Source organism: Halictus rubicundus, chromosome 17 (assembly GCF_050948215.1).
Source record: "Halictus rubicundus isolate RS-2024b chromosome 17, iyHalRubi1_principal, whole genome shotgun sequence".
Classification (NCBI taxonomy): Eukaryota; Metazoa; Arthropoda; class Insecta; order Hymenoptera; family Halictidae; genus Halictus; species Halictus rubicundus.
Genome location: NC_135165.1, coordinates 9,207,623 through 9,221,684, shown reverse-complemented (window position 1 = coordinate 9,221,684; position 14,062 = coordinate 9,207,623). Strand labels below are relative to the sequence as shown.

General features: G+C 38.9%; 1 protein-coding gene across 2 annotated transcripts in view; it reads right to left on the bottom strand.

Moving 5' to 3' along the window:
* Positions 1–14,062, bottom strand: part of LOC143362635 (uncharacterized) — a 114,467-nt gene that overhangs the window by 48,995 nt on the left and 51,410 nt on the right. For both annotated transcript variants that reach the window (XM_076802981.1, XM_076802980.1), the window contains exons 2-8: positions 7,197–7,631; positions 5,231–6,248; positions 3,237–3,893; positions 1,880–2,195; positions 721–791; positions 446–639; positions 243–370 (exon numbers count right to left, since the gene is read on the bottom strand). In XM_076802981.1, coding sequence (XP_076659096.1) covers positions 243–370; positions 446–639; positions 721–791; positions 1,880–2,195; positions 3,237–3,893; positions 5,231–6,248; positions 7,197–7,631 — 2,819 coding nt within the window. The remainder of the gene's footprint in view (positions 1–242; positions 371–445; positions 640–720; positions 792–1,879; positions 2,196–3,236; positions 3,894–5,230; positions 6,249–7,196; positions 7,632–14,062) is intronic.

Sequence of the window (14,062 nt, the reverse complement as noted above, 5' to 3'; positions counted from 1 at the left end):
ATCACATTTCTTTTCCATAAACCGTCTTCGCTTATTTCACCTGCTGTCCTCTCCGCCGACCCTGGCGACTGAGCAAATCCAGGAGAGGACAGAACGAACCTTCCTTTCGCGGTTAAACGCTCGCGTAGGGAAACGCTCCCGTTACAATATAAAAAAAAGTTAAAAACTTCTGGGTTGTCAAAGTGAAGTTCATTATTAAATAATGAAATAGAAAATATGTCTTCTGGTGATGTGTTACTTACAACAGAAACACCAAATATAATAATAAAGAGAAGTCCACCAACTCCAATTACAATCACAGCAATGGCCCACTGTGGTATCAATTTGTCATCTTTATCAATGTATTGAGGAGTAGTAGCTTTAGGTAGCACTAAAAAGAAGTATTTTCAATAATAAATATTGAAAGAATTTCATAAAATAGATATTTATATATTAAATAACATACCAACAAAGTCCGTATAATTTGGATCAATTATATATGATCCCAATTGTATTGAGTCCTTGGCTTTTGTATCATTCCATTTGTTTGTGTTGTATGTCCGTAATGAATTGTGGAAAATGACTTTCAACTCTTGCGTATTGATTTTTTGCTCCAAGTTTTTCAATTCGACGAAATAGTCTACCAATATACTTCCCTTGCTGTAATTATTCAATTCGTTGCTTAAGGAGTTGTTTCTCTAACAATTTTTCAACTGAAACGTAGGTAGTATGAACCATTACCTGAATGAATCAATTTTCACTTTCTTGTACCACTTTGTCAAAATAGAAGATTTGGAAAATACGAAATTCATCTATAAAAAAAGTAAATTGATTAGGATTTCCAGAAAAGGGCACTGCTGGATAACAGAATTAAAAATGACCTTGAGACAAAGTAAATCGCCGACGTGTTATTCGATAATTTATTAAGAAAAATTCTCTTATACGAAGAGTGTCGTTTATCCAAAAACGCGAATTACCATTTTTTGATTGATTCTATTTACTTTTTATTTTATGTGCAAAACTGGGAAGAACATCGGATACGTAGCAGCTATTGGAATACATATTAGAGACATTTGTTCAATATTTTAATTGTAAATCTTGACTGTAAAAGTTGAAGACCCAAGAAGATTCGTAAAATATAAATTTTTTTACAGAACTTCAAAAGTGATATTAACTATATTTTTATAGTGATGACATATTGTTATAATTATAAAGAAATTGCATTAAGAAAATGTATTGAGTAACACTTCAATGTGTATGACTTGCACTTATAGATCGATTACGCAAATGTATTAAGTACAATGGAGAACATTTTGAGCATTGCTGGCATTAACAATCATTTATAGAGAATATCTCAATAACATTCAATTTTCACTGCATATACCCTTATAGTTTTTTTTTATTCAGAATTCTATTCTCTCTTCAACCACAAGATTAAAACTTGCCCTTTACGATAAGGAAACTCAAGATGACAATTATATCTCGATAAAAAAGCAAAATAGAAAAAAACCTAATTATTACATTGTATCCGTAAAAATTGAATTTTGTATAAAAATTCGCAGTTTTGTTATTAATATTTAAAATGACAACGATCTGTTGCGTATCCTGTATGTCAGCGCTAGGCACATTAGTCTCAATTGAGACAAAACCGTCTCGTCCGTAGCGCCCACTGTCTGCTTCCAGTGAGCGCCGTGACCATGGAGAAAGGACGCGGCTTCGCCTGCCGCGTATTACTACGCAAGTACATACAGCGGGGCATCCAAGACACGAGACACCAGCGAACGCGACAAAGGTGCATGCTACACGGAAGCAAGGTTGGTGGGGGAAGCAACGTTTGAGGGGCTCCAAACATATCGAGCACTGCTCTATGTATTCTATACAATTGCAATCATAGATTTACCTCTTGTTCAATCTCATTAGCCAGTTTCTGCCATTCTTGAGTATTCCGGTTAAGTAATTCCGGTACCCAGGTTGCGTTACCAGTTATTTTTATCGTGCCAGCGACTTCGCAATCTTGCTCGCAAATCCCTGGAGTAGTAGGTCTGGGTGTTGTGGTTGTTGTAGTTGTTGTTGAAGTACTCGATGTTACTTTGGTTATTGGTACAAGCGATGCATTCAGCGAAGACATGGTTGCCGTTCGGGCAGCCTCCAGCAATTTTTCTATCGAGATTGGTGTTGTCGATGGAGTCGGCCAACCAGTAAATTCTGTGGTAGCTCTAAAAGTTAAATTTTAATCTGAATTTCTACACTCACCGACCAGTTTTAAATTTTAATGGCACTTAAGGTTGGAATTTGATTCGAAATTACTTTTCGCAATTAATTTTCATTCCGTTCTCCACCCCAATTTATTAAAACATTATCAACAAATCTATGGTACACTAAAAATTTTAGTCTAAAAGTTTGGCAAAAATATTGCAATGTTCCCTTTAGTCTTACATTAGTTAGAGTAGTTATTGTTGGTTAGAGTAGTTAGTTCTAGTCAGTGTCGCCAGATCAGGGGAGTTGACACAAATTGAGGGAAAAAAGATACCCTCTGTCTGCTAGTACCAGATTAGTCACGTGGCATTGTGACACATGCAGGACAGAGACGAAACGCGTCACCTGACCTGGTCGTGGCGGAAGCGTGAGGAAATAGCGTTGTAGAAGGGGATGGGTAGAGTGGGAGACAAGTCTTAATCTGGTTACACTGACAATGAGTGGACGCGCTACAATCTTTGTAGTGTGCCGAACGTAGAGAAGGATAGCGATTGAAAAATAAAGAGGGACGCTAAGAAGGTTCGATGCTTCGACTATCTGCCTCTCTTTCTTTTCCATTCGCCGTCCTGTTTCCCGCTTGAAACTGCGAAATGGTTTATTACACGAGCAATTATAATCGTAATTATTTCGTGTATGGGGCTATTTAATTAGAAAAACGAGACGAATACGATGACGAAAGTTTCATAAAAAAAAAGAAAATCAAAAATTCGAAAAGTTGCAATCTTTTGTTTCGCTTGCATTAGTTTGAGTCTCGCCAGTACTCGACCCTTGCTAGCTCGGTCGTCGAGTGTGTTTACCGCTTGACTCATTCCAACGGGGATTCTTCCAGTGTTATTAGTACCTGGATTCCACTTAATGAGCATACTAAAATATAGATTCTGCACTTTGACCGCATTGCACAAGTTGCTGGTTGCAATTCTACATGTATTCTACCAGAGGAATTTGAATTGTTAGCGTTACAATTTTCTACATTTATTACGAGAATAATTTCTAATATTCACCTCGTCGGCCATCCTCTTTGTATTTTCGGTGTAACAGCACCAATCACTTCGCCACGAGGAGTTTGCGGCGTAGTAATTTTGTGAATAGGCTTTCGGCCTCCAGGTCTGCTGGGAAAGACTATTTTCAAACCACCAGATTTTGCGGTCGTAGAGGATTCAGATTCCGTTGTAGACGGCTCGGTAGACTGTTCAGCGTACGCTTCAGTGCCTTTCGACTCCGAGGTGAGATTCTTATTCTTTTGCTCGTAATCACGCGGCAGTAGAGACGACATATCGAACAGGGATTTCGCGAACAAATCTTGTATCGTTTTCTCCGCTGGCAATTTCTCTGTCGACATATCCACAGGTTTTTTCGTAGTCGTAATAGTGATCGCGCTCATTGTAGTCGAGCTTGCTTCGACCTTCTTCTTATTATAATCCTGTGGTAACAACGATGCGATGTCGACCTTTGATTTTGCAAGGATGTCGCCTAAAAGGGAGCTTTCAGTGGCGGTGGTTTCCTCCTGCTTCAGTTTGTAACCTGGTGGTAAAAACGCGCTGATATCTTGCACCACCATGTTGGTCTTCAGCTTTTTCGTGGTTGGAGCAAAAGTAGTCGTTGTGATAGTTGGCAGTTGAGTTGTCGTTTCTGACAATGTTGTGCTCTTCGATGGCCACCTAAATTTATGAAAATTATTTTGCTGACAAGTTATTAAGGAAAAAGTTTTAAGGAACAAATTGAAATGTAGTTGCACTGATATATTGTTGTTAATAACTTTTTAATAGAAAACGAACGACAGTTGAAACCTTTTGAACGCAATTCTGAAGCGTGACCTTGACACCATATATCAAGGTCACTTGAGGGTGCTCCGCTATTGTAAACAATTACCCTGTGCTCTAGGTAATTGTACTCATGGGAGGGGATGGGGGCATATGGGACACGTATTTTAATGTTTCTCATATGTGTTATAGTGTATGTGTAATGCAACAATATATGTTTGAAAGTTGGGTCCAACATTCTAGCGTTTTTAAAATATTAATCAAAAAAGATACTGATGAGTTGAAATACTGAAGTTATATCACGTACACGTGTCTGTACGAATGCTCGAATATTTTTAGGCAATGAAGGTATTTCAGCGTGTAATTTAAATTGTTCTTGAATTAGAGAAAGAGCTAAATTATGTGAAAAAAATCGTCGACGATACTGTTCTCGCTCCGAATGTTTCGCATAATACAATATAATATTTATAATGATGGAATTGCCTGGTGTCTTGGCTTTTTTTTAATATAAAAACTATATGCCATTCCGCTAAGAGCGTTAATAAATGTATTAAATAGTTTAGATCCCGAAACATCTCAACTATATCCTCATTGGAAGCTCATATACCCTTAGTGTTTAATTCTAGATAAATTTTAACAAGACGTTTTGAAAAACAAAACAAGACTAAAAGAATACCCAAAAGGTCTGAAACTGTTAGATGGGGTTTTTTGGAGTTCACAGGCGCGCCCGCCGGAAGGTTAAAGCGGGGGTACACCGATGTGAAATGCGCGCGCGGATCACGGGTACCCCTAGGAGTTTTAAGAATGGGCATGGAGGATTTAGTGGTATATACCTTGTCCCGCCTCCCCCTCCTCTCCCCGGAGGCGGCGAGGTATCCGTAATAGAGATTACCTCCATGTAAAAAAAGACGGACATAACGATAAACTCCTCTTGCTCCTGTATCGTCTGGGTGCTGTTATTCTCATTTCACCACGATAGGTACTTTGACGCTGCGAATACAGCAGACTCCTGAACATTGTGTTGGACTGTGACGCTTTGACAAGCGTCACCTTTGCACCAATAAAGACTTGTAGATACAAGCACAGACGCGACTTGGCACTATAGTGCAATATTTCAAAGAGAAGCCCTCTCTCTCTCTATATATATATATATATATATATATATATATATATATATATATATATATATATTAACACCATCACTGGATTACCAGTACTATCAACCGATTACCAACCTGAATCCAATCTTCACGGGCGCAGAAGTGGTGACAGAACTCTTGGCGACATAATCTCGCGGTAGAAGGCCTTCCAGACTGTCCAGTGTGGTTTCAATGCGCGGTTTCGGCGTGACGTTCCCATGATCAGTCCGCTTATCATTATAACGTCTTGGGACAAATTTACTAATAACCGGAGTCTTCGTAGTGGTAGTGAATCTTCGTCTATTATTCTTCTCCCTATCGGCGAGGACGTCTAGTTGCAGAGAGTTACCAGCTGGTCTAAAGCCACCCACGAGGATGCCGCTGAACAATTCGGATTGCACTCTGTCCAGCTTGTCGATGATGCTTTCCGTGGATTCCGAGGGCGGCGAGGTTTTCTTTTCGCCGTTGGGTACGATGGGTTCTACGCGATCTATCACGGGGAACGGCAAAAATCGCGCACCAGAAATGCTGCGGCTCGTTTGTACAGATGCCAGGATCCTGGACGTGTCCTCCGTGGTGACGATCACTCCTGGCCGCTCCGTCATCACCGTCGTCGACGGAGATGGCGGCGCAGCCACCTGCTCCACGGTAGTCGGTGCAGATGTCGTTGGAACGGATATCGTCCCATTCACCACACTTTTTGTCGTCACAACCGACACCACCGCCTCGCCGATCAGAATCGAACTGTCTGCCGACGAATTTGTTTCTGCGCTCGGCGGTCCGAGAAATGAGAAGGTTTTGTGGCTACCTTCCATCAACGAACCTTCTTCGACATTCGTTAGAGAGACTAATGTCTCCAGGTCTTTTTCCTCAAGGAGGTCCGAAGAAGTATTGTTTACGCTCGATGAATAAAATACATTCCTCTCTCCTTCCACTTCCGTTTCCTCTTCCTCTTCTTCTTCTTCTTCCTCTTCCTTTTCCTCTTCGTCTTCCTCGAATGGACTATGGTTCGGCGTCTTCCTCGTGGTTTCTTCTATCCTCTTTTCTTCTGCTTCTATTTCTTTTTCACTTTCTTCTTCCTCGAGGTCCGGATAATCGAGGTTGTCAGCGTTCACTGGAATATTAATTTTTCTCGTCAATACCTTGGACTTATGGCAATCAATGAATCATTTGCTTCTACACGCGTAGTCGGGCCGGCCGTCAGGCCGGCCCTCTCCACACCCTCCCGATCCTAACCCAGCCCAACCTTCTGGCAGCTCCGCACATTGGACGATGTCTGAGTACATCCCAATATGGCAGCGCCCTTATGTGTCAAAAACGCTTGAAAACGCTCAACTTTACATGAGTATAACTTTTGAAGGAATAGAGTCTGTGTTTTGAAATTTGCATTTTTGGCATTTTCTCGTCAAAATCTACAGTATAGTATTAAAAAAGTGCAACATTTTTGCCCAGACATAACCCAGACCTGACCTGGAAATATTATATCGGTAAGATAGAAAATGATACTAATATCATACAAAGTGTTTTTCAAGTGGCCAAAATTCCTTTTGGGAAACATGTTTTTAATACAAAATGAGGCTATGTGCAAAATTTGAGCTCAGAACGATTTGACCTACTTTCGGAACTTCAGCCAACATGTCCATACGTAACACAATATAGAGTTAAAATTTTACATATATTTTTCCTCGACGCTCTATCGAATGGTTCATAGGCCGTTTAATTTGGTTCAAGAACAGTTTTGATCACCTTATCCGGCTGTATCCGTCTGTACCCGGTTATACCCATTTATGGCATTAAAGAAGAGAATTTTTGAAATTCCAAGAAAGAGATAAGTAAGGAAAGAGATAGCTCACGAAGGAGGAAACTAGACTTTGATGAACAAATTTCTGACAATGAGTGCCTCATTTGAAAAAAATCTTTCAAGACCAAGAAAATATGAGTCACTTTAACTCTTACATTTGTGGACAAGTCTAAATAAAAGTTCTATTCTAGTTTTAAATATTTTTTTACTAACATTATTCTTCAAATCTACTAACTAAGTAGCTGGCTTCATAAATCTCACCTACAGCTTCGTATCGTGATTTATTATTATGCTCATAATCGTCATAGTAATAACGTGTGTCGTATTGGTCCGTCGATGGGTCTTCAATGTAATCTTCATCTCTGGACGAGTCCTCCCTTTTCAAAGATAAATCAATGGATGGCTGTTCACGTGTCTCCGTATCGTCGATTCCTTCAGATTGTTTCGATTGTTCGGATTCCATTTTTGAATCCGATTCAGTCTCATATTCGTCCCCATAAAGGTCTTCTTCCTCTATCTCTTTGCGTCCATTGTTTTTCTCGTTCGTCTTCGACGCCTCCATGACGTTGTTTTCGTCCAAGGATTGTGAAAACGTTTCCGTCGGCTTACTGATTGGCGAGACATTTTTCTCTTGTTGTTCGTATACAGAATTCGTCGGTATTAACCGTGAAAACCTGTTCCAAGATTCAGCTCTTCCTTCAAAACAGAAAGAAAATATCAATCAAACATCATTCTTTTGCGCAATAGTCCGCATCTACGTGGCACGAACATAAAAACCATAGAATTTATGAATTGCAATCGTTAATAAAGATAGATAGTTTAATTACCACCATAAAATAAATATGTTTTAATAACTAATAAATAGATCGCGGATTCTATGCACATATGATAAAAACGAATAGGTGCAGTTTCAAATAGCAAAACAATTTAAGAAATTCAAGACTGTCGACATATTATTTACAACTAAAAGGACCTTTATCTTGTTCTATTCTTTCACGCAATCGAGGGAAACAATTTTTATTTTGCATAAAGATTTGCATCCTACTATGCAATAAGAATTGAAATTTACGTGGGCAGGCACAGTATTCACGGATTTGGAAGCCGGAATTCCCAAGCAGGAATTCTTGCATTACGAATAAAACTAACGCATTTTGTGAGAAACTGTCCCGAGTCATCTCTGAAAGAAAGCGAATACGTTTTCCAGCATTGTTTCTGTGTGTTTTATAACAACCGTTTGTTCGAAGAAGAGGCCGTATCGTTCGCTCATTTCCGTGGTAAATTCGGGCAGAAACAATGAGGACGTTACGTTCTATTCTGCGACATGATCTCTTAAATAATCATTCTTTTCGTGTTAACATTTTATCTACCGGACATTTTCCAAGAAAAAGTTTGATTTTCAATTTTTGCTAATTATGTAAGCTCTCTCAAATAAAATGGTATTCAGGGTGTTGACAGCTAACTTCATTACCTCGAATAATTACTACACCATACGTGTCATGAAAATTTTTAAATATAGAATTCGAGGTGACCTCGAAATTTCTGAAACGTCGCGATCTAAAACGGCACTTTTTACCGTTCAAATTTAACCGTTTATCTTTTTACGATTGTTGCAATCTTTTAGTTTAGTTTATTTTAAAATGGCATTATTGCACATGATCAATTTATGCTATATGATTTATAAGAATAGCAATATCTTTAAGAAACGCGAAATTAGCAATTTAAACATGATAACATATTGGAGAAACAAAAACTAAAACTTCCAACACGATTTATACCATTTGTTATTTTCGATTACGGGCTCTTTTTCCGGAAACATCCTCAATTACAGTAAACTCACTCGAAATACAACTACCGCTGAAATGTGTAAGTGTAATATAGGTTGTTGTTAATTTAGAGATTATACATAGAACAGTCAGAATTTTATTTCCTGCTTGCATTTTAGTTCGATGATTTTCTTTAATATAGGAATGTAAGAGCAAGAGATTTATTTTGCAGTTTTTATTTTATTAAATTGTTCCATTAGAATAGAACTTTTCTGGAAAATATCCGCCAAATATAACCGTTTTGATTATTAATTTGTTAAATATTTTTTATTGAATGTATTGCCAATTATCCTGCAGCAGTTCCCATAAATGTTTTCATTTGGGAACGTGGTCGAGTAACCAAGAACAATTTCGTAGGCGTTACGACAAACATAATTGCGGCTGTGTCCGGCTTCTCTTGTACTTAGCTTCCGATTAGACAAAATAGGCTTCACTTTCGAGACCTCACTCGAAACACTTGCATACGTATAACGTGGAAACTGATTGAACTTTCTTATCGAGAAAAATGCAGTGATCTGCACGTTTCTCGACTTTCTTTACCATTGATATTCTTATCGAGCAACATCTAAACTTTCTTCGAAAAATCTTTTGAGGTACGTTCATATATCGGTAAAGGGTATAACTAGACAGCGAACATTTATGCAAAATAACAATTGTCCAACCCATTTGCAATAAACAGAAGTTTAGTAGAATTTTATTTCCATTCTTAATAGTTTTAATATGTTGGAAATAATCTAACAGTATATTTAAATTCTTCTCATATATTTAATATTTTCTATTTCGCTTACTCACTTTTTGCCATAAATGCATAAAATCCTAAGTCTAGCACTATACAGCTATACTATACTATACTATACAACATATAGCCAGATAAGGAGGTCAAAAGTGCCCCCAAACCAAATTGAATTTGCCTACGAATGCCTATTTATCCAAAGAAAATACTTTTTGCCAATTTTTAACCCTATATGTCGACATGGAGGATTGGTAATGAGGTGACAAACAAAATCAGTTTTTTCCGTAATTTCTCTTGTCCTCTTGACTTGAAAATTCTGAAAAATCAGGTATATTTTCGCTATTAGAATGTATGTCAAGAGGGGCCAATTAGTTATGCCAAAATGGGGGTACATAGCGCAGACGAGGTATAGGAGTAGACTTCAGTAGACCAATCACTCAATGTATTTTTCTGTTTCACGCTCGGAGGGGGCTCTAGAGCCCCCTTATCATTCCGTGTCACATTTTACCGTATCGGCAAGAACTAATGTTGTGGAACTAATATTCTTCCACGGCGCGGTTGCTGATAGAATTAGAAATCTCATCTCGGGAATACTGTAAATAATGGAGCAAACAAAAGAATGTTGTTTCCATTTAATTCAATTACGCGGCGTAATTTATGCCTGTTACGCGAGTGCATCGCAGGAGACGTTCATAGGTGGAAAAGCTTCACACACATGCAGAGTTGCCGAGGTGCTCATACTGAAAACGTTATTCTGTATTTTCGCTTGTATTTAAATATATCATTATTAACGTTACAGTTTTGGTAAATATTACGTATAATTATATTTATTTACACTTTATTTCTACACAATTCCTTAAATTCCTTTGTAGCGGCCATCGGCACGTACAATTGTCAACATTTGGCGTGCAAATGGTCGAGCGAGTTTATGGAACCCGTTGCCCCACAGCTGTTTTTGAGAAAGCCGTTACTCGTTTTAACAACTTTTGTCATGGCACGTTTTGGCCATTAGATTTTTGCCTTCGGCCTCAACAGCTCGTGCGGGTACCATAAACCTCGGGTTTTCCGATGGGACCCGGAAGCTAGGTAGGTAGGCGCCAGCCGGCCACGTCATGCACCGCGGGCCCGTAGGAAATCCCGCTGCATCACCACGACACCGCCCCCGCGTTTAGGGAAAGCGCGTCAAGGGCGCAGGAGTTCCCGAAGAAGTGCCTGATTGGCCAAAAAGGCTAATTCAGCCCCGGCCAATCAGGACGATTCGGGGAACAGGTAAAAAGCCTCCGTAAGACCGGAGAGAAGGGACAGCGAGACACTTGACACAGTCAGTCGAGCAAAGCTTCCGTGACGCGTTGTAACAAAGTCTGCAGAAATACAGTACGTTAAACCTAAAACTTGTACCATTCATTCCGAACACGCGAACCCATAGACACTTCACCTTTTGTGCTATTTATGACGTGTTTGGACTCATTTTCATCAGAAAAATATTTATAATTTATTGGTCATATTTTCGTACCATAATAATAAATTATTAAAAAATTTTGATTTTCATTCGTAAGCAATGCTTAGAAGCTTACATTGTTGTGCCCGGTAGCCGCTTGTCTGAGAGTCTGAGCCACTGAAATTCTCAAGACCACGATCGGAAGAAAGTACGAAAAGCAACATTGAAACACAAGGCTCGGAATTATTGGCACGCGACGGTCGATTTTTGAAGGCTACGCCTCCTCAACACGGCCCCGCGTCTCGCTCCCCGTGGCGGTCCTAGTTCTCGAGCCAGATCAGGCGTGTACTATAGGCGCTATTGTAACCGTTAAAATGTACGTCTAAACGTGCGCGAAGATCAAGTTATTCTGGATGTTAATAAAATTTGGACAATACAATTAAAAATTATTTTTAAAATTTATCTTCCGAATTTCTTTTCCTTCATTTTCTACAGGCCTATAGGGCATATCACTGACAAAAAAAGCATTGACAATAGTGCCTCGACGGTAATGTTTGGAAACCTATTGATACTGGTGTCGCCCTACCGTGTCGCGAGTAGTGCCTATGGTACGCGCCTGAGCTAGCTCGAGAACTAGGACCACCACGGGGAGCGAGTCGCGCAGCAGGGTCGAGAAGGCGTAGCCTTCGAAAATCGGCCGTTGCGTGCCAATAATTCCGAGCCCTGCGGTAGTGTCTGTACGTGTCGTACTGTTGCGCCCGTCGTTTATTTTCTCACTAAAAACGCGAAAGAAAATAATACAACTACTGTTACGAGCCAGGGCTGCGAGTAGAGCGAGAGGCCGGCAAATGGTTATTACCCCAAGAATATGGTTTCAATTTGTTAGTTAGGTACACGGACGAACCCGATGCGAAACCGGTGAGCTGCTAGGAGGATGGAACTTCGTGAAGTCACTGGGAGAGACACGCTGACGCACCTGGTGCAAAACTATGCAGGTGTAGGTTGCGGACGAACCTGATGCGAAATGAAGGAGCCGCTAGGATGGTATAGTTTTCGTGGACAAACCCAGGCGAAATTGGGAAGCCACTAGGTTGGAGAAAATCTCTGTTGGTCTATGGTATGTCGCGAACGAATCTGATGCGAAATCAGGGAGTTGCTAGAATAGTTAGTAGGCTTCGTAACTAGTATAATTTAATTGATACAATTCGGGCGGTAAGCTTGTATCGTGCGGGAACGTTCAATTATTATGATAGGATATTGGACAATAATTAAGGGTTTATAGATTGCACGATTTACCAAACAATACGAATATATTCTAATTTCAATGTGTGTTACAAGTGTTGGTGTCGCGATTGGATTTAATATAAATGTGCAAGGAAAGTATTGCTACCTAAGGTGCACGGTGTTGATGCACTGGCAAAGCGGGGTCTAAGAACAATTATTGAATGCCAAATAGAAGTATTACCGAAATAACGGAATCTATAAGGTTAACTTGATTCGAAGGGAACTTTAACCCAATCTCACTAGAACTGACTCTTACGAACGCGACTCGACTTGACTCTGTACCTTATTGCACAGTATAGACCCAAGACGATGAAAATGAACGGGTTTATATACCCTAAAAATGAGAGGAGGTCTTGACAAATTCCAGAAGGGAATGTTTTCAAGATTTCCATGTTATGAAATCGTACAGTAACTACTGTTATTGAATCATGCTTCGTGCCGACTGCGTCCAGCTGGACCATAGTCATCCCTTCTATAAACGAATGGGTCGGTTGGGACGTTTTTCGTTCTCAGGAAAAGAGATTAGAAAAATTCTAATCGAAATAACCGCGGAGAAAACTTCTCCATAGGCAACACTACATTCTGAGTCAGTGGTAAAATATAATAGATTGACATCTTGTAAAAAACGATCTACTACATAATTATTGACTGATTAATTCTTAATTCTTTTGAATTTTACAATTAATATTAATTGATATTTTCCAAGATTTTTTTATAGCTAAAATTTGTGTTGTTAAATGAAATATACATGAAAATATATAGTAAATTTTAATTTAATTTCTTTCTTAAATTCAGGTACAAGATATATTCAAAGAGATGCGTATTAATAATGTTAGAAAATTCTAGGAATACGAATAATAATTACACGTATGGAGAAATGTATAAGTAAAATGTATTAAATAAATGCGAGCTTAAAGTTATTTACGTTCACGATTTATGAAAATTATATTTCTGTAATTTGAAAACGTGGTATCTATATTTATTAATATTGTATTCATATTGTATTGTGTATATACAGGGTGTTTCACCTAACTCGAGCATCTAAAGTATCTCGCTTGCTGTTTATAATAGAAAAAAATGTCAGAGGAAAACATTCGTTGGTTAAGAAGGGCAAATATTATGATAGGCAAAAAAATTTGTTAAAGGTTACATTTTTTGATTTTTCCTATCATAATATTTGCCCTTGTGAACCTACTAATGTTCTCCTCTGCAATTTCTTTCTATCATAAAAAACAAGCGAAATATTTTAGATGCTCGAGTTAGGTGAAACACCCTGTATAATATAATGATATCAAATAAAAAAATATAATTTGAACATATATCATAACATCACAGACACAACTCGTCAGTCATATCTATTTGACTAGATTTTATCGTTTTCGTGGATCTAGTTGCAACATTTATCGTTCGTCAGCGTGGAAAGCTTAAGAAAACGAGTTGTTTTTGTGTGAGACACGAGGCTTCATATGGTGATTGGTCTATTTCTATACCTCGCCTGTGCACTTACAAGGATAGGCCACGACCTTCGGGTCACCGATTCGGTTGAAACTTTGTACACTTATAGATCTCGTTCTCCTGTTCATGAATATATACCATTATAGGGGCAGATACCCAATAGTTTTCGAGATATTGACGATTAAAGTTTCATTATTTCCTATGTAATACCGTATTTTTTCTATTCTATAACAAGAGTCGGTGTGGCGCGACGGTAGCGTGTCAAGTTTTCAGCCGGACGACCAGGGTTCGTGGTTCGTCGTGGCCTCTCCTTGTTAGTTAGAAAAATCAAGAACCGATCATTTTCGAGCACCCTCTGGCAGAAATCGATATGACCTCCAAGGTTATCCGATAT